The 21,291-nt window shown below is 38.5% G+C and overlaps 1 protein-coding gene across 1 annotated transcript; it reads left to right on the top strand.

Annotated features, from left to right (window-relative positions):
- The first annotated feature begins 307 nt into the window (after positions 1-307).
- LOC128095653 (zinc finger protein 54-like) lies at positions 308-20,536 on the top strand. Its single transcript, XM_052714825.1, has 10 exons — positions 308-411; positions 2,528-2,654; positions 7,728-7,760; positions 7,938-8,403; positions 8,636-8,681; positions 9,487-9,675; positions 11,713-11,912; positions 14,563-14,653; positions 16,612-16,738; positions 18,380-20,536. Exons 8-10 carry the CDS (start codon positions 14,624-14,626, stop codon positions 19,858-19,860), a joined length of 1,638 nt encoding a protein of 545 aa, XP_052570785.1. The 5' UTR covers positions 308-411; positions 2,528-2,654; positions 7,728-7,760; positions 7,938-8,403; positions 8,636-8,681; positions 9,487-9,675; positions 11,713-11,912; positions 14,563-14,623; the 3' UTR covers positions 19,861-20,536.
- The last annotated feature ends 755 nt before the right edge of the window (positions 20,537-21,291 follow it).

The raw sequence follows: 21,291 nt of genomic DNA, 5'->3' as shown, positions 1-21,291 counted from the left end.
TTGAATGACATTTAGGTTGTTTCCATTTTATACCTATTGTGAATAGAGCAGTAATAAACATGGGTGAGCAAATACCTTTGAAGTTAGGATGTTGAATCCTTTGAGCATACCCCCAGGAATGAAATAGCTGGGTCATGTGTCTAATTTATTTAACTTGAGGATTTGTTTATTTAATTGAGTATTCTGTATTTTGATTTTCAGTGTGGCTAGTTTTTTTGTGCATGGCGTTTTTATTTTCTATGTTTTGTTTTTATGTTGTTGCTGGTTAGATTATTCCTAATATTCTTCTTTCTTTCTTTTAGAGAAATAGTGATTTGCTGTCTTACTCATGGATGATTACTGCCCAGTTCTCCTGTATTTATCTCTTCTTCACCTGCTCTCCTATCTTTGGGATCATTGACTAGACACCTGGTAGAATATTGTTGCTTGCATCTTTCCATGTGGCTCGGCAGTGTTCTTTAACAGCTTTCATTATTAATTTTTGCTTTTCCTTTTTTTCCCCTTTGATTTGAATGGAAAGCAACCATCTACTCATTGTTCCTGAAAGATTAACTCAAGGGGAAGGAACCGTAAGAAATGGCTGATTCTCCAGTAAACATATTGCAGATCAGTGGTCCTTTCCACTCTATCTAAAAATGTTATGCTTTGATATATTAAGAGCCTTTAAATTTCTGCTTTTGATGATTTTTAAAAATTTTATTATGAACAATTCTGTAAACAGACCAAAAAACAAAATCACACACTGAAATTAAGCAGACCCAAAGACTATACAACTTATGTCCTTTTACAGTTAGAGTTCTCATAGGGAACAGAAGCTCTGGAGCCTCACATGGGATTTTATATTTTCATATTCGAATACATTTTGATTTACTTATACCACCCAGACCCCAAAAACCTATGACAGAATTAGAACTAGAAAAGCACTTATCTTTATATCCTTTTTTGTAACTATTGTTCATTACCTATATTCAAGTCCCTGATAATTTAACCTTTTCTGTTTTCTTTTCTCCATTTTAGACTGTACCCACATATATATTTTTTCTATATACATATAATATTGGGTAGATTCTGCATATGAGCAAAAGCATGGTGTCTTCTTTCTAAAAGTGTATGACTACACTTCATATTATACATTTTGAGTCCATCCATTTTTCCAGCAAATTTATACAATTTTAATTATCCATTCATCTGTTCATATATAATTATTTTGATTCCAGTATTTTTCCTTTTGTGATTAAAACAACAGTGACATGGAGTAAAATATCACTGTAGTAGGGTGTGTTGTTCTCTTGTTTTATGGGCAAGAGTGAAACAATTGGTCGTGTGTTATTTTTCTCTTCAATTTTTTCAGTAATTCCCAAACTGATTCCCACATTGGCTGTATCATTTTGCACCCTTCCCTCCATCAACAGTGAATAAAGTTTCCATTCTCTCCATTTCTCCATTTCTCTTCCATTTGTCTTCATTTTGAACATTTGTTGTCAGGTTAGTTGATGACAGCCATTCTGCCTGGAGTAAGGCCATAATTTTAACACTAACATATAAGATAAGAAATCTACAAAATTAATTTATGTGAATATTTGGGCCACTACAAACAGAAAAATCTGCCTCAGCCATTTTTGATAGAATTCAAAATTTCCCTAAGAATATGAATTTACAAGCCAACAAAGACAAATAACAATTTCAGAAGTTCTGAAGAATATTTTTATTTTACTCTCAAAGAGTAGTAAAAATTGCCAGGTGGTGGTGGCACACATGTTTAATCCCAGCACTCAGGAGGCAGAGGCAGGTGGATCTCTGTGAGTTTGAGGCCAGCCTGGTCTACAGAGTGAGTTCCAGGAGAGGTGCAAAACTACACATAGAAACCCTGTCTCAAAAAACAAACAAACAATCAAAAAAAGAGTAGTAAAAATTGAGGGAAGTCCAAAAACACATAAAAAATTAATTCCTTAGATTTTTTTATCTTATATAGTAATGTTTAAAATGGCAGTATGTAGTGGTATTATAATCTTTGCTACTGTGGAAAAAAATAAAACTCTTTGTCTACAAAATCAGTCAAATATTCTGATACCTACCCCTTTGATCTTTAATGGTGGCATTGGACCTAGAGTCTAAACATCCCAACTGAGACTGTTAGAACAGCATCATGTAAGACCCCAGTACACAGAGGATTGATTTGTCAGTGTTTTAGCATGATCTACAGGCACAACATTTAAAACACATTTCCTCATCATGAATTTTCCTTCTGAGACGTGTCTGCTGTGATCCTGTGTGATATAAACACAGCATCCATAACAGATAGGGGGTAACCATGTCCAGACATTAAATATATTTCTTGTTTCATGTATACTGCTTATAAGACTATTGTTTCATCCTGTTTTCACAGAGTGAGAATATTCATGATAGAATGTGACTGTATTGGAAATCATCTTTTTGAGTAATTATCTTCACTCATCTACATTCCATCTCCTTATATCTGGGAAAGCACATCCAGGTAGCACATGACCAAACCATACTTTTGTTTCAGGGTCTGTTGACATTCAGGGATGTAGCTGTGGACTTCCCCCAGGAGGAGTGGGAATGCCTGGACTGTGCTCAGAGGGCTTTGTACATTGATGTGATGGTGGAGAATTACAACAACCCGGTCTTCATGGGTGAGAATATTTTGCTTGTAAAATTCTTAACCCATCTTTTGTTTTCTCTGACTTTATGAGATGTAAAATCTGTTAGGCTGTCCTGAAAAAATCAACAGGAGACAAGGCAAAGTTTAGTAGTAGGAAAGAAGTTTTTCATGCTATTTAGTTTTCTCTTTCCATTTTCCATTTCAGGGATGTCATCCTACCTTCATTTTGGTTCCAAGATTCATCCATAAACTCAGTAGCATATAATATTTCCACTCATATATTAAAGCTCTGTGTCCATTATTGCAATTGACATGGTTTTAATTGTGAGAAAAATTCAAGATATATAAACTGAAAGTACTAAATACACTGAAGAATTTGACAAGAAATATCAACTGAGAAATCTTGCCTAAATTCTTCTGCTTTGTGTTTTCATTTACTGAGTGCAGCACTGTCTTAAACATCTGTATTTTTGCTAAAAGTTCTAGCATGGATCATGGGCTGCTTCAAAGAACATATGTATTATGTATACAAGGTAGGCATGATCACCTGTCTGGAAAGAATGAGATTTCCCTGGAGTGGAATGGAAAGAGCAGCCACAACTAGGGTGGGCTAGTGAATAAGCAAGAGAACAGTGATGGAAATCTAGATAATCCTGCTGAGCAGTCCAGATAATCCTGTTCAGTGGGTTTTGGTTCCCTGCCAAAAGTCTAACCCAATGGTTTCAAATGTGGTTTCATGCCCCAAGTCTATACCAATAGTTTCAAAGAAATCACCTTGTCCCATATCCCTTCTACCCAATCCCAAATTGCCAATTCCTGGTTTGTGTTTTTTCCCTATAAAAACTCTCTATACCTGGGCTCATGGCCACAGTCACATTTCCTTCCACCTGCCATGCAGTGGCCCAGATTGAACCTGAATAAAAGGACCCTTATGTGCCTGCGATAGAAACCCACTCCCTGGTGGTCTCTGGGGGTTTCACGAAATAGATACAACAGAGCAACAAAATATACAGTTGCTAAAATGCTTGTCAAAAGAAAAAGCAGTAACTGCAGAATTTTTAAAGATAGAAATAGAATGGCTCTTGAGACAGGAAATAAACCAAGGAAAAAGACGTTTCCAAATAGAGAAAAGGGAAAGACAGAAAATAAAAAAGGAAATCTTCCCAATAGAAAAGATGGAAGGAAGCCGGGCGGTGGTGGCGCACGTCTTTAATCCCAGCACTCGGGAGGCAGAGCCAGGCGGATCTCTGTGAGTTCGAGGCCGGCCTGGGCTACCAAGTGAGTTCCAGGAAAGGCGCAAAGCTACACAGAGAAACCCTGTCTCAAAAAACCAAAAAAAAAAAAAAAAAAAAAAGAAAAGATGGAAGGAAAGGAAAGGAAAGGAAATTTCTCGATGGAAAAGGAATAAATGCTTAATCAAGAAAAAAGGATTTTCCTGGTAAAAAGGGGAAAAATATCAAAACTAGGCCTAAATGTGGTGGTATTGTGTTCCCCAAAATATTGTGCACCCTAATAAACTTAACTGGGGTCAGAGGATAGAACAGCCACTAGATAGACATAGAGGCCAGAAAACGGTGGCACACACTCCTTTAATCCTATCACTTGGGAGGCACAGATTCATCTGGATCTCTGTGAGTTTAAAGCCACACTGGAAACAGCCAGGCATGATGACTCACGCCTTTAATCCCAGGAAGTGATGTCAGAAAGCAGAAAGGTATATATGGCATGAAAACCCGGAACTAGAAGCTTTTGACTGGTCAAGCTTTTAGGCTTTTAGCAGCAGTTCAGCTGAGATTCGTTCTGGATGAGGACTCAGAAGCTTCTAGTCTGAGGAAACAGGATCAGCTGAGGAATTGGCAAGGCGAGGTAGCTGTGACTTGTTCTGCTTCTCTGATCTTCCAGCATTCACCCCAATAACTGGCCTCAGGTTTGATTTTATTAATAAGAACTTTTAAGATTCATGCTACACCTAAAGATTAAAAGGCCCTATAAAGGAAAAACAAAGGGGGAAAAAGCCTCTTCACAGTAAAAATAGAGAAAGAAAAAAATCTCTTTTGAATAAAAAGCAAAACAAAACTGAGGATAGCTAAAACTCTGAGCTCTTTCTGCCTGCCAGCACAGAGCAGCAGCATCTGAATTACAAAGAATCAGTGGGCGGGCCTCACTGCTGCTGGCTGAACAAGCCCAGAGCTTAGAATTTTGTTGTCTGTTTGCTTAACTTTGGTTTAAAGTTTTTTATTTTTCCCTCAGAGTGGGAATAACTCAGTATTAAAGATCCCTTCGTGGGAAATGTTTTCTGTTTTTCCCTAATGGTGGGAATGACTCATTATCAGTAGTCCCTTCTTGGGAGAAAGGAAGTTTAAAGGGGCCCCAGTTCTAGTGAAGAATGGTTGCAGTCAGGACACAGAATGCTAAGTTGATGCTGCTTGAATTCCCAGAGATATTAATCATTCCTTATATAGAGGATGTTCTCTTCTTTTGATTGTCTAATAAATGTTTGATTCTCATGGTAGATAAACTAAATGAACAGGATTTATAATTTTAAACTATATATTGGGTATGCTCTTATCAGTTTATCATTACTGAGAATTTGGCTCTTCTCTTTAAGTTGCTTTCTAGAAATTCTTGGTTAAATTCTTAAAAATGTAACACCTGAAACAGATTGAGTTGTTAGCTTATTAAATAATGTGGTTGCTAGGATAAAAACTCATAGAAAATAATCTTAATGATAAAGAGCTAACAAAACTATTTTTCCACTAAATAAAATACAGATAAGATGTTTGATCCACACTGTTAATAATTGGCAAGTTGCATTAACATGTTATTTGGGATCTATAAAAAAAGATCCTCTTTTTAAGATTTTATAAAAAATGCTCCAGTGTATTACCTAAAGATACCTCTTAAAATTCTATAGAGATTGTCTTTAGTGCTTTTATAGATGGCATATGTAAAAAGGACCATGGAAATAGAAGCTGGTGATAAAATTGCTCAATTATTATTGCTTCCATATCTTGAAGGCAGAACAGCTCTAGTGAGTATGACAGGAGGCTTTGAAAGTACAGGGAAAAAGGTGTTTTGGCAAACAGTTATCAATGATGAATGGCCTAAATTAAAAGTAAAATTAAATGGGATTAAGATAGAAGGATTATTGGATTCTGATACTGATATAACTATCATTTCACATGAATCCTGGGGTCCCATCTGGCCTTTACAAGAAGCCTCCACTCAGTTTGTGGACACTGAACTTTATCTCAAGTAAAACTTGAGTGTAGAGTGGATTAAATGTATAGGGAGAGAAGAACAGGAAGGGATAGTAAATAAAGCCTGATACAGCCGTGAATTTATGGGGGAGAGACTTGTTACAACAACGGGGAGCTCAAATTAATACTCCTACAACCTCAGAAACAGCTTGTAAAATGACATTAAAAATAGGGTATGTTCCTGGGAAAGGTATTGGAAAGAACTAAAAAGGAAAGTGACAGGCTAAGGAAATCATAAAAAAAACATCCTACTTGTTCTTTTTATAATCAAGTTCCTTTACCTACAGGAACTAATCCTAAAGGTACACAAAGGAATGAAAATTTGGCAAGTGGATGTATTTCACTTAGTAGATTTTGGAAAATTAAAATATGTTCATCATACTGTTATGCCCAGATCTCGGGGACCCCCAAAAGACCACCACAGAGACCGAATCCTATATGTAAAAGCGAAGAGCCTTTCATTTCAAGCTTGAGCTTGGTCTCGCTGTCAGATGCAGCGGTAAGAGCAGAGAGCCCCAAGCTCAGGCGGGATGGGGTTTTTATCATAGCCAAGGTTGGAATGAGGGAACTGCCAGGGTTCAGGACCCTGAGCGGCTGACATTTGTCTAGGGGAATATGCAATGTTTGAATGTCAGGTATTTTCTCTTAGATGCAGGCCCCACTGGGTGAGGTCAGCTTATGACTTTTCCTAGGTCCAGGTATTGCCTGCCAGAGCTGTGTCTGAGCCTCAGTTATTTCCCCAGTCTATTTGGTGTTGTGTAAACTTCTTGTACCTTCATAGGCATTTTCTTCTTTAGGCTGGGAAAGTTTTCCTCTAAGATTTTATTGAATATATTTTCTGTGCCTTTGAGTTGGAATTCTTCTCCTTCTTCTATACCTTTTATTCTTAGGTTTGGTTTTTTTCATGGTGCCTCAGATTTCCTGAATGTTTTCTGTTAAGAATTTGTGGGATTTGACATTTTCATTAACTGATGAATCTATTTCCTCCATCCTGTATCTATCACCTGAGATTCTCTTCTCCATCTCTTGTATTTTGTTGGTTATGCCTGTGTCTGCAGTTCTTGTTCTCTTACTCAGACCTTCCATTTTGAGACTTCCCTTGGTTTGTGTTTTACTACCTGTATTTCAATTTTCAAGTCTGGAACTGCTTCCTTCAGCTGTTTAATTGTTTGTTCTTGGATTTCTTCGATTTCTTTAAGGGATTCACTGATTTCTTCCAACTGTTTGCTTGTCTTTTCCTCCATTTTGTTAAGGGAATTTTTCATTTCCTCTTTAGAGGCCTCTATCATCTTCATAAAGTTATTTTAAGGACTCTCTCTTCTGCTTCATCTGCTTTGGGATGTTCAGGTCTTGCTGTTGTAGCACCACTAGGTTCTGGTGGTGCCATGTTGTTCTTTATGTTGTGGAATGTATTTTCACACTGCCGTCTACCCATCTCGGTTTAGGATAATTATAGGTACAGGTGTTTATTATTCCTCCAGTTGGTGCAGGTGGTGCTTATCTCTCTGTGGTCGCTCTTCTTCCAATCCATGCAGTTAGAATCTGTGCTTCGGGGGTCCTCTCCTGCCTCTGGGGGTGGGGATGGAGCCGCCTGGCAGCAGGAGACTTGCCTGCTGACCAGATGCTGGGGGTGGGATGGGTTAGGGAGGGGCATGGAATGTGCCCCTGGACCTATTGATTATTATTTTCATTTGGAAATTAATCAGATATGCTTGTGTGTCAAGTTGACAAGGAATGGACTTGTGATGGCTACTCTTGCTTGTCTAATTTACTACATGTGCAATGAACTACAATCCAGAAATGGAGGGCACACCTGTGAAAGATTATTTTTGCTTGGTTTGCAGTGTGTGGATTCACTTCTAATCCAGACCTTTGAGGTAAGAAGACAAATGCCTTTAATCCATATCTTGAGGTGGGAGAACACATGCCTTTGAAATGGATCATGAGCCTGGAAAATACGTCTTTAAACTATGCCATAACTATTGCTAGAGGCCTATAAAGAGGATGGAAGAATGAAGCTTTTGCTTCTTGTCTGCTTGCCCTAACTTTTTTAGCTCATCCATTCTTTCACTGGCATTGGAGCCTACTACTTTGGGATTCCAGCATACACTGAAGACCAGCTGATTCATCCAGCCTTGTGGACTGACTACTAGATTCTTGGGACTTTCTGTTCACAGCTAGCCATTGTTGGATTAGCTGGACAGCGGGCCGTAAGACATTCATATAAATTCCATAAATACATATATGTGTGTATGTATATATATAACAAAATCTATCTATCTATATATATAGTCTCTGTGTGTGCATATGAGTGTGTGTGTCTGTATCAAATACTATCCATTCTCATTTCCTACCTCTTTACTACCCTGGTCCACAATTCCAACAAATGTCTATTGTGTTTATCTTAATTCGTTTTGCTTTGGGACCCACTGAGATTGACCAAAGCCATCTGCCAGACGACTGTGGGCTTGGATCTATGTGAACAAGCCTGGTGGGCTCAGCAGAGGACTACAACCAAAGGTAATGATTTTTTTCTACAATGCATCCATTGCCAACATTTGAGATTTAAAGAGTGGGCTCTGCGAGCCTTTCCCTTTCCTAGACTGATTGTGGTCTAGTGTGAGGTCCACGCTGGTCAGTACAGCTGCTGTTGGTTACTGATTACCACAGCTGTGTGGAGTCTAGAGAATGGCATGTCTTAGCCCTTTCTTCTCTTTCCCTTCTTTTTTCCTTTCCTCCTCCATTTCCTCAGAGTTCTCAGAGCCATGGATGGGAAGGAGTAACTGGCCTTTTCAGAGGTGAGACCACATTCCTCACTCATTTCCTACGTCAGGGAGAACAAAAGTCTCTGCATTCAGCAGTGTATTAAATTTTTTTTCCCTATATTTTATCTAAAAGCATCCTTAGCATGAGTCACAAAAGAAACACTTGTTTGATAGTAAAATTGTAAGACCACCATCTAGTGGTGAGAGCAGTACAGCGCAGGACGAACTCAGCTTTTGGGTGTTAGCAATGGGCAGACCTCTGACCTCTTGAGACACCTATTTCTTCTCAAAATTCAAGTTCCTGAAAGGTCTCTCCCCAAGTCACAGTTGCAGTGTTTGGTTTTGGCTTGTCATGTTTGTGTTAGTGATGGAACGTGGGCATCTGAATTTAGCATGTGATCGATTGGTGTAAGTATGTAGCCCAGAAGTCAAGTAACCAAGTCGAGGTTCGGCTGCCTGTGTTTTATCTGAAGGGTTCAGAACTCACTCTGGGGGTCAGATACCGGGGTGCAGCGTCCTCCTAGATCCAGTTCTGGTCTAGGCTGGCAGCAAGCATGTGGGGAGGCTGTGCAGAGCGGGTCCAGGGCAGCCTGACAGCTGGAGCTGTGTGGAAGGCAGCCTGAGACCGAGTGGGAGGGACGGGTCCCCGATGGGGCGGAGACACCTGCTGAGTCAGAGGAATTTAGAGAAAAAAAAACCCAGCAGCGTGGAGTTGGGAAACTAATCAACAAAAAGAGCCCCGGGGTATGCGGTTTAGGAGCAGGTACGTGACCGGAAGGAGGTTCTGGAGTGGGAGGATCCAGGAGGAGTCGCTCCAAGGAATTTGGCGACTTTACAGGAAATTCCACCATTCCCAGTTGGACTCGGACAGCCTGTGGTCTATAACTGCACGAGGAAGACCCGGCCGGGTATTCGGGGACCTGAAATCTCCGCGGAGCCGCAGTCGCCGCGCCGGGCGGCCTGGGAAAGTCACCAGTCAGCAGCGCAGTGGCGGGAACCGCAGCCCGGCGGCCCTGGAACCTCTCAGGTCAGAGGAGCTGCGGGGCTGGGACACGGGAGGGAAGGGACCCGGGGTGCGAGCAGTTTCTCTGCTGTTCATAAGGAAGCCGGCTCTGAAGTTCTGCTGTAGATGTCCTTCCCTTGGTGTATTTTAGATCGTATGGAATAAGCCTGAGTTTTTTTCTTTCTTTCTTTCTTTCTTTCTTTCTTTCTTTCTTTCTTTCTTTCTTTCTTTCTTTCTTTCTTTCTTTCTTTCTTTCTTTCTTTCTTTCTTTCTTTCTTTCTTTCTTTCTTTCTTTTCTTTCTTTCTTTCTTTCTTTCTTTCTTTCTTTCTTTCTTTCTTTCTTTCTTTCTTTCTTTCTTTTTTTTTTTTTTGCGGTGCGGGGGGTGGTTTCGAGACAGGGTTTCTCTGTGTAGCTTTGCGCCTTTTCTGGAACTCACTCTGTAGCGCAGGATGGCCTCGAACTCACAGAGATCCGCCTGCCTCTGCCTCCTGAGTGCTGGGATTAAAGGCGTGCGCCACCAACGCCCCGGCCTGAGGTTTTTTTTCAATTGATCTTCTGATTGCCCGAATATTCTTGTAAGAATAATCTAATCAAATGTTTGAATATATCTGTTGAGATTTGCAAACACGATTCTCTTTGCTGTGGTGGAAACGACAAAGCTCTTGAAAATTTCAGTCATCCATACTAACTTCCGTGTTGTATCGCTTCCCTATTTAAGAGAGTGGCGTATTTACCTGGAGGTTTGGATCCGCCGTGAGCTTTTAGGTAATAGTCATGAAAGGAACGCCTGCCCACGCCCTTAATCCCAGCACTCATGAGGCAGAGCCAGGCAGATCTCTGTGAGTCGAGGCTAGCCTGGTCTACAAAGCGAGTTCCAGGAAAGGCGCAAAACTACACAGAGAAACCCTGTCTCGAAAAACAAAACAAAACAAAAAAATCATTGAATATTAAAGTATATGTATCTCTGTGTGTGTGTATTTTGCGAGTTCCACAATATACTTGTAAACATTAACACTTAAAAGTAAACTTTTATCCACCATTAATTTTCCATCTGAGACGTATGCACACTGGGTTGTAAATACAACATTCTGAAAAGTGTCTCTGCCAGGCCTGGTGGCACCGGCCTTCAATCCCTCAGAAGGCAGAGGCGGGTGGATCACAGTCTGTTGGAGGCTGGCAAGGTGTACATAGTGAGTTCAAGGACAGCTAGCACTACACAGAAAAACACTGTTTCAGGGAAAGATAGAAAACAAAACAAAACAAAAAATTAAAGGCATTATAGTACAGAATGATATTAGAAAGCATCTTTTGAATAATTACGATAACTCACTTAAATCAGAAAAATGTCTACAATAGTTTTTTTGTCTCCTTGGTCCAAGAAAAGCACTCTGTCCATGGACACATGACCAAACTTAGATTTTTTTTAGTTCTGGTGTTTGAACTCACAGCGTTGCTCTGTCTGGCCTGAACTCACCATGTAGATCAGTTTGGACTGGAGAACACAGAGTTCCACCCACCTGTTTCTCTCAAGTGCTAGGATTAAGGTTGTGCACCAACAGGACAATTGGAACTGTTGTTTTTATTTTGTGATCTGTTGACAGGCAGTGGTGAGACTGGGGACTTCTCCCGGGAGGTGTGGCCATGCCTGGACCCTGCCCTGAGGGCTTTGTACTTGCTGACACTGGATGTTCTGTGGCTGAGAATTGTTTGCTTGCAGTCTCCCTTGCTCCTCCTCAGTATTTCTTCACAAACTAATCTGCGAGTCTGTGAGCTTTGTGTGGATGAGTCTCACATCCCACAGAAAAAGTGAAATCCTCTGAGGAAAAAAGAAAAATTTGATGAAATCTTCTCTTCTGCGTATGTGTCCCTTTGGGAGGTGTAAGGCTTCATCATTATTGGTCCATGATCAATTCAAACTTCACTAATGTATAAAATTCTCTTCCCAATCATTCAGTTCCATTTCTGCCCCTGAGTTTTGACTGAGCTGTGACTGGAAGTGGGAATCAAGTTACTATAACTAAAAATTCTTTCTAATTATTTTCTGTATTCTGACCCTGCAGGACAGTTGGGGAATCATTTCTATAATCCTGTATTTAGTTTTTTCTTCATCTCCTGACCACAGTCCTGTGGTAGAAATCCAGGTGCTTCCTGAACAATCTCTTTCCCATGTGCAGAGCTAACTGATCACCCAGATCTGCTCACCTGTGCAGCAGAACAAAGTGGCCTGGAAGGAGAGAGGAGACAGGAGCTAAGGATCCAGGTATGGTGGAGACGATGGTGAATGTGGAGTGGAAAGGGGATCAAGTGAATGTGGAAGTGGGACATGAAATCAGTGTTGCCACATTCTGTTTCACTAGAAATAATTCTGGAGACTTCCACTGAAGAGAATCTCCCCAGGATTATCCTAATGTAGGTGTGAGAAAGCTTTTTTCAGAAGAATTGATAATGGAGTCAAATAAAATTTTATTTGACTATGCATGTGAGTGATGCTGTCCTTGTTCATTCACATCATGGATAATGTTTTCATACCATTATTGAGTCATTTTTGTTTATTATAAAAATGATGACAATTAATACCTCTTGTTTTATTGTTTTCAGAATTTTGGAGCTTTGGTATTCTAGCACATTCTCTATCTTTTAGTGTTTTTTGTCTCTGTTCCTGAAAATAATGCCAACAGAGTTTAGATAAGACTCAGCAAGTATATTTACAGCCTGCTACATTCTATCTATACTGTCTCCTATTGTCTGTTGGAAATTAGGATAAATATTTAGAATTCAGTAAGGACTTACTGATTTCTTAAAGTACTGGTTGTAGGTTTTCTTCCAAGATCCATGCCTTTACTAGCCCTGGGGAAACAGGATAGGTTTCCAATACAAGGCAAGTTTTTCCTCTTGTTGAAAGGGTCCTAATATAATTAGCTCCTGGTCACCACCTAATTATGTGTGCCACTCTTGTACCCTTAGGGCTATCATGCCATGCAGATCATTGTGGTTCATAGGTATCATAGCTGGGTGGGACTCTTGGCTGGCTTCCTCCTTTGGAAGGTTGCATGTTACCTTCTGGTATCATGAAAGCTAGTTCCCAGACAGGAAGCTTTATGGTCAGTTACATCTGGAGTCCTCTAGGATATCTGCAAGTGTGTGGCTACTTCAACATTAAGGACTCAACTTCTGCCTCTGGGAGGCAACCATAGACAATAGCAGTACCCTGCAATGTTTGAAAGTCTCTTGGACAACTGTGACCAACAACTTCAAAGCAGGCTTCTTATACCTGGTCTTGGTTGTTTTGTTAGAAAATCTTTGGCTCTTCTGAGGAGAATCATCAGTGCAGTTCAGAAATTTTCATTTATACTCTACGTGTGTATGCTTACAGAGACTTTTACATATTATAGGTATTTTTTTGTTAGGTGAATAATAGTCAAGGAATAGATGAATTCCTCATTAGTTTTCCAGACTGATATTTTACCCTCCTTCTGTGTTTATATCTGTCCTTTCCCCATAGTTAAATCCTCACCCTCTCCCCCTTTTTTTTTCCATTTCCCCCTTCAGATCACTTGTTCCCTGTTACTCCATCTCTATTACTCCCTCACACCTCACAGTGGTCTCTTTTTACTTTTCTGGTTACTGCAGTCACTCCAGGTTGTGTACTCACATCTGAAGATTTGGAGCTAAGAACTTACTCTGATAGAGATCATGCATTGTTTCTTATTAGGTCCGGGTTACCTCACTTGATATGTTCTTTTCTAACTCAATCTATTTCACTGCTAAGCTCATGATTTTGATTTTTTTTATAACTGAATAGTATTCCATAGTATATATGTTCCACACTTTCTCTATCCATTTGTCAGTTGAAGGACATTTAGGTTGTTTCCATTTTATAGCTATTATGAGTAGAGCAGTGATGAACAAAGCTTAGCAATTATCTGTGAAGTAGGATATAGAGTCCTTTGGGTGTATGTCAAAGAATGGAACAGCTGGGCCATGTGCTGAATTTTTTTTAACTTGAAGGTTTGTTTATTTAATTGAGGATTCTCTATTTTTATTTTCAGTGTGGCTCGTTTTTTCATGGTGTTTTTGTTTCCAGTGGTTTTGTGTTGTGGCTGGTTGGATCTTTGGTAGTTGTAGGAGCTCATTTTCAGGTTCCTCATGGCTTTACCCAGAAGGTCTGCATAGAGAGGATGATTGGACCACAGGCCTGAGTACAGGTGTCTGAGATGGTCTGCACTTGGCTGTGCTGGGGCGAGATCTTTTGCTCCACCCCTTGGCATTTCTATAAATACCCTAGGGCAGAGACAATCTAGGCCCGTTGGAATAGGTTCCAGGCCCTCTCGAGGCTATCCTATATTTTGTGTTTATCGCTACACTCTAAATCCTCTATCTAATATTTTCTGCTGCTCCCACTCAAGAGCACTCGGGAAATGTGGGGGTGGTGGGTAGCCCCCCCGACAGGTAGTATTCTTCTTCCTTTTTAGAACTAGTGATTTGCTGTCTTGCTCATGGATGATTACTCTCCAGTTCTCCTGTATTTCTCTATTCTTTGCATGAAATTTATTATTTCCCATGTTCTCATGGATGATTCTCTGTCACTCCTGTGTATGTTTTGCCTCTAATTTATTACCCGAGTGCTGCTTTAGTGAAATCAGTTGTGTTAATTGGTGACTATCTTGAAATGCACTTATGTCTCCATCAATTTTAAGAGAGTCGTTTACTTTGTGCTATCGGATACTTGATGGTGATTTTCTCTTCAAGCTTCAAATGTCTTTCCATGCTCTCCTTCCTGGTTTTGGGATCATTGACTGGACACCTGGTAGAATTCTATTGCTTGGGTAATTTCATATGGTTTGACATTGTTCTCTAACAGCTTTTAGTATTAATTTTAACTCTTCCATTTTGACCCCTTGATTTGAAAGGGAAGTGTCCATCTATTGATTGTTCCTGAAAGAGAAACTCAAAGAAGAGAAACAGTAAGAAATGGCTGATTCTTCAGTAAACATGTCGCAGGTCAGTGGTCCTTTCCACTCTTTATCTAAATATGTTATGCTTTCATGTATTGAAAGCCTTTAATTTTCTGCTTCTGATAATTTTGAAAATTTTATTATGAACAACTCTGTAAACAAACTAACATCACCCACTGAAATTAAGCACACTCAAAAGCTATACAACTCATTGTACTTTTATACAATTAGAGTTGTCATAGGGAACAGAAGTTCTGGAGCTTCACATGGGATTTTATATTTTCACAATTGAATATATTTTGATTTACTTTCCACCACCAAAACCCCAAAAGCCTTAGATAGAATTAGAACTTGAAAAACACTTATCTTTATGTTATTTTTCATAACTGACATTCATTACCTGCATTCAGTCCTTGATAATTTAACCTTTCCTGTTCTTTTTTTCTCCATGTTATAATGTGTCCACATATAAATTGTTTCTATATACATATATTATTGGGTAGATTCTGCATATGAGCAAAAGCGTGGTGACTTCTTTCTAAAAGTATATGACCACACTTAATATTCCACATTTTGGGTCCATCCATTTTCCTACAAATTTTTATTTTATTTTTTTGTTTAGCTGAATTGTCCTCCATTTTATTCAGTTTTCATTATTCATTCATTTATTGATAGATAATTATTCTGATTCCAGTACTTTTCCTTTGGTGATTAAAACAGTAGTAAACATGGGCTATAAATATCTCTGTATTGGAGTGTGTTTTTTCTCCAGATAAATGGCCAGGAGTAAAAGAATTGGGTCATATGTTAGTTCTCTCTTCAATTTTTTCAATAATCTCCAAACTGATTTCTACAATGGCTGTATTAATTTACAGCCATTCAACGGTGAATAAGCCTGTCTTTCTCTCCATATCCCCTTGAACATTTGGTGTCAAGTTAGTTGGTGACAGCCATTCTGCCTGCGGTGAGGCAGTATTTCAAATTGGTTTGAATTTAAATTTCCACAGTGGCCTTTTAGGGATGCTGAATTGTTTTGCAATGTTTATTGGCCATTTGAAGTTCTGTCTTTGAAAAGTGTCTATTTACTTCATTTGCCCATTTGTTGATTTGCAGTTTTATTTCGTCAGTATTTTATTAATTTAATTTTTGGTAAATTGTTGCTATAAAACTTATCCAAAGTGTCACTGGTACAGATTCTCTTAGCTATACCTGAAACCTTTTATGAGGTTTTTTTTTTTGTACTTCCCTCAATTTTTATTACTCTTTGGGAGTATAGTAAAATATTCTTCAAAACTTCTGAGATTATTATTTGTGTCTGTTGGCTTATGCATATTCTTAGGAAAAATTTGTACTATATAAGGCTCATGCAGATTTTTCTGTCTGTTTATAGTAACCCAAATAGTCTCAAAAATTTAATTCCATAGACTACTTATCTTACATGTTAATGTTAAAAATGACGTATGTACTGCTGTTACAATCCTTGCTACTGTGGGGAAAAAAAAACTCTTTGTCTATAAAATCAGTCATATATTCTGTCTTCCATACCTACCCTTTTGCTATTTGATGATGTGGCATTGGACCTAGAGTTTAAACATCCCAACTGAGCCTGTTAGAGTAGAGTCATGTAAGGCCCAGGTACACACAGGATTGATTTGTGTCAGTCTTTTAGCATGATCTACAGTAACAGCAGTTAAAGCACATTTCCTCATCATGAATTTTCCTTCTGAGACATGTCTCCTGTGATCCTGTGTAACATAAACACAGAATCCATAACAGATAGATAACCATGTCCAGACCTTGAATGTATTTCTTGTTTCATGTATACTGCTTGTAAGACACTTGTTTCATCCTGTTTCCACAGAGTTTGAACATTCATGAGAGAATGTCACTGTATTGGAAATCATCTTTTTGAGTAATTATTTTCAATTATCTACATTCTTTCTCCTTATATCTAGGAAAACACTTCCAGGTAGCATGTAGTCAAACCATATTTTTTTGTTTTAGGGGGTGTTGACATTCAGGGATGTGACTGTCAACTTTTTGAAAGAGGAGTGGGATTGCCTGGACTCTGCTCAGAGATCTTTGTACATTGATGTGATGTTGGAGAATTACAACAACCTGATCTTTGTGGGTGAGAACATTTTGCTTCTAGAATTCCTAACCCATCTTTTGTTTGTTGTGTCTTCACAGGATGTAAAATCTATTAAGCTGTCCTAAAAAAAAAAACCAACAGGAGACAAGGCAAAGTTTAGTAGTAGGAAGGAACTTTTTCATGCTATTTAGTTTTCTCTTTCCATTTTCCATTTCAGAAGTATCATCCATCCTTCATTTTGGTTTCAAGATTCATTATAAACTTAGTAGCATATAATATTTCCACTCATATTCTAGAGCTGCGTATCCATTATCACTATTGACATAGTTTTAATTTTGAGAAAAGTTCAAGATAGTGAAAATACTAAATATACTAAAGAATTTGAGAAGAAAAATCAATCAAGAAATCTTGCCTAAATACCTCTGTTTTGTGTTTTCATGTGCTGAGTGCAGTATTGTCTTAGACTTCTGTATTCTTCCTGCAAGTTCTAAAATGGGTCATGGGCTGCCTCAAAGAACATGTGGATTATTGTATGCAAAGTAGGCCTTATCGCCTGTCTGGAAAGAATGAGATTGCCCTGGAATGTGGAGAGGAGAGAGTAGCCACAACCAGGTTGGGCTCATGAATGAGCAGGAAAACAGTGAAGGCTTCAAGTGAAAGAGAAAGCAAGAGCTGAGAATGGTTTTGCCATATTCAATTCCACTTGAAAGGATTCCCGATCATTTAACTTAGTGTAGTGTCCTGGCCCAGGATGTGTCCTGTGTGTTATAACTGTTAGAAGGCGTGTCTCTTACACCAGATATATAGTGACTTAATACTAGTACAACATGCAATTATATTTGATTCTGCTGAAAACAGAATAATTTTACAAAATTTTAAGTCTAACCTGAGTCCATGAAGTAGGATTATTCTGTAATTGTATTCCTTGTATGCATATCTTCATGTTACATTCCTCGTTTTCTTGCCAGTGGAGAATACACAGACACCCTCATGGGAAATAATCTCATGAGTCAGTATAAAGAGTGGACTCGAGAATACCCCTATGAGGAAAGCTAAGAAACACAGCAGTGTGTGGAGACACTGGAGGATAGAAATAAGCAATAGCTGCCCATGACAGCCCTGCCTCAAACGATCTAGAGTCTCTGATGTCTGCCAGAATTCTGTCTTTGCATCCATTACTATTGATTAATCTAATTTGTTTTTCTATAGACAAAAATAAACCCTTTGATGCTTTTAAGACTTAAATCTTTAAACGAATTGGATCTTCTGAACAATACTCCTACTTTCCTATTACGTAGTAAGTGTAAATACTGTGAACCTGGGGTTGGATAAACTCCTTTTCATCAATTTCTGATGAAATTTTTAAAGACAGAGACATGTATTCTAAATATAATCTCTGTGAGCTCTATCCCAAAGCTAACTCAAGGCTGTAAATTACTTTTTCCCCAGTTAGAGATTTTTGATAAAGATGAGCTATCTGTTATAAATCATTGACCCTTGAAGGCTGTCATGCTGTTTTTTGTGAGAATCCATACATTTCAGTGAATGAAAAATGTGCATTACTGGGAACTCTAAGTACTTCCAGGTTCACTTATGTTAAAACAGAACTTAGGAAGGCAGTCATTTATCACGTTTATTATTGGAACAAACCCTATTAATCTGAACTGTACTCATTTTCAGAGAACTACTGCAAATGTAATCCTGTCCATCAACATGTGAAGACTGAAAAGGAGTCTTGTCAGTGTACTGAGTTTGGCAAAGTGCTTCATGACCCCTCCACATGTGCACTTTATAGAACAAGTAAAACTACAGAAAACTCTAATAACTCAAGATGCAACAACAATCACAGGGATGCCCCTATTGACTCATCAAATCCAGATAGACATGAAAGCACGCACACTGGAGAAGAACCTTGCAAATCTAAAGACTGTGAGAAATCTTTAAATTTGAGTTCCAACATTACTCAAGATCAGAGGCTGTATACTTCAAAGAAAGAACCCAGGCAGGGAGAAGATGATGATGATTTCAGCTCTGCACACAGCCTTCTGAAACAATCAGTCTACTCTGGAGAGAAACCATACCAATGTGGGAAATGTGGGAAATGCTTCAGGGTTTCCTCATACCTCACTGAACATAAGAGAATTCATACTGGAATGAAACCCTACAAGTGCAAAGTTTGTGAAAAATCCTTTTCCCAGCGTTCAAGTCTTAAAATACATCTAAGACTTCATACTGGGGAGAAACCTTACAAATGCAAAGAATGTGGAAAGTCATTTCGTCAGTTGTCAGGATTTCATAGCCATCAGAAAAGGCATACAGGAGAGAAACCTTACAAATGTAAGGACTGTGACAAATCCTTTGCCCACTCTTCCACTTTCAAGAAACACCAGAAAATGCATACTGCTGGTAGATATTATAGTTGTGAAGAATGTGGCAAGGTCTTTCATCAGCTTTCACGCTTTCAAAGCCATTACAGACTCCATACTGGAGAGAAGCCTTACAAATGCATTGAGTGTGACAGATCCTTTACCCACTATTCATTATTGAGTAGCCATCAGAAAACTCATTCTCTAGAGAAGTCTCACAAATGCAAAGACTGTGATAAATCCTTCCTTAAATTATCACACCTTAACAGGCATTACAGAATCCATACTGGTGAAAAGCCTTACAAGTGTGAGGTATGTGACAAAAATTTTACTTGGGAGTCAACCCTTAGAAGACATCAGAAAATTCATACTGGGGAGAAACCTTACAAATGTAAGGAATGTGACAAATCCTTTAGCGAACAGTCATATCTTAAAAGACATCAGATTGTTCACACTGGAGAAAAACTTTACAGATGTAAGGAATGTGACAAGTCTTACGCTAGTTGCACATATCTTAGAGCACATCAGAAAATTCATACTGGAGAGAAACTTCCGAAATGCAAAGTCTGTGGCATGTCCTTTGTCCATATTGCAAGTCTTAAAACACATCAGCGAGTTCACACTGGAGAGAGACCTTACAATTGTAAGGAATGTGACAAATCCTTTACCAATCGTAACAATCTTAAAAGACATCAGAGAATTCACACTGGCGAGAAACCTTACAAATGTATGGAATGTGACATGTCCTTTGCCTTCAAATCAGATCTTAGAAAACATATGAGAGTTCATACTTGAGAAAAACCGTATAGTTGTCAGGAATGTGACAAATCTTTTGCCCAATCTGTGGTTTAAAGAAACATCAAAATTTTCATACTGGAGAGAAACTTGACATATGTGAAGACTGTGACATATCCTATATCTGCTATTTGAATCTTATAAGACATCAGAGGGTCAATACTGGAAAGAGACATTACAATTGTAAAGAATGTGACAAATCCCTTTCCAATTGCTCAAATCTTAGAAGACATCACAGCGATCACACTGGGGAGAAAGCTTACAAAGTATGGAATGTGACAAGTCCTTTAACTGGGGCTCACATCTTAGAACACACCAGAGAGTTCACACTGGAGAAAGACCTTACAATTGAAAGAAATGTGACAAATCTTTTACAAGGTGCTCCTAATCTCAGTGCACATCAGAAAATTCATACTAGAAAGAAACCATACAAATGCAAAAACTGACGCATCTTTTATCCAGATTTCGAATCTTATGAGACATTAGAAAATTCATACTGGAGAGAAACACCATTGTAAGTAATGTGTGATATAGCATTTTCTGGTATTCTCTGCTTTCAAATCACAGCAGTATACAAAATAGAAACAGAAAGATAAGAAACTTATGAAAATCATTAATGAAGGTTTAAATCTTTTTAAATATCCTAGAGTTTATATTAAAATAAAATTCTGCAAATGTAATAATGGGAAGGCTTTTTATTTCTTTTAAGCCATATACATGCTTTGCTGCCAATATGTCTGCATTACATGTGTGCCTGGTGTAGTGGAGTCAAAAAGCGGTCATCAGATCCCCTAGACTGGAGTTATGGTCCATTGTGAACTGCCATGCCTGTGTTAGGAATTGAACACTGGTCTTCTGGAAGAGTAGCCAGTGCTCTTCCCCACGTAGCCATGTCTCCAGCTCTGGTTAAAAAAAAAAAAATGTAATAAAAACATTTATCTTGTTCAACATTCTAAAAATTCATATAAATGCCAGGTGTGGTGGTATACTCCTTTATTCTCAGCACCCAGGAGTAGAGGCAAAAAGAACTCTTAAGTCAGAGGACATCATCATCTACATACTGAATTACAGAACAGCCAGGACTATATAAACTCTTTGTCCAAAAAAAAAAAAAAAAAAGTCCTAATAAACATAAAATATATGACAAAACCTTTAGTTTTCCCTCTGCTGTACATTACAAAATTCATACTTCTGTGAAACCATATAAAGATAGAGAGTGTATACTCCTCATGTTTTTTTTTCAGTCCATTGGAAATTACACATCTCAAAATACATTGAATTTGACAAACCCTTTACATAGTGTTGATACTGCACAGATAAAAGAAAATTCATCATTAAAGAAAACACTATAAATTTTATTCACCTTCATCTTCATACTAGAGTCAAACCACACAAACGGCAGGAAAGTAACTGTGGAGAGACAAGCTGTGA

The sequence above is a fragment of the Peromyscus californicus genome, unplaced genomic scaffold, assembly GCF_007827085.1.
Source record: "Peromyscus californicus insignis strain IS unplaced genomic scaffold, ASM782708v3 Scaffold_4__1_contigs__length_199733344, whole genome shotgun sequence".
NCBI lineage: Eukaryota > Metazoa > Chordata > Mammalia > Rodentia > Cricetidae > Peromyscus > Peromyscus californicus.
Note: the sequence above shows the minus strand (reverse complement) of the source record. Positions and strands in the feature narration are given on the sequence as shown.

Excerpts from the sequence above, each read along its gene's own strand:
- LOC128095653 (XM_052714825.1), top strand. The coding sequence starts at position 14,624 with ATGGCTGATTCTTCAGTAAACATGTCGCAG. Across the intron at positions 14,654-16,611 it reads CTTCAGTAAACATGTCGCAG|GGGGTGTTGACATTCAGGGA; the intron begins GTCAGTGGTCCT and ends TTTTTGTTTTAG. Across the intron at positions 16,739-18,379 it reads CAACAACCTGATCTTTGTGG|AGAACTACTGCAAATGTAAT; the intron begins GTGAGAACATTT and ends ACTCATTTTCAG.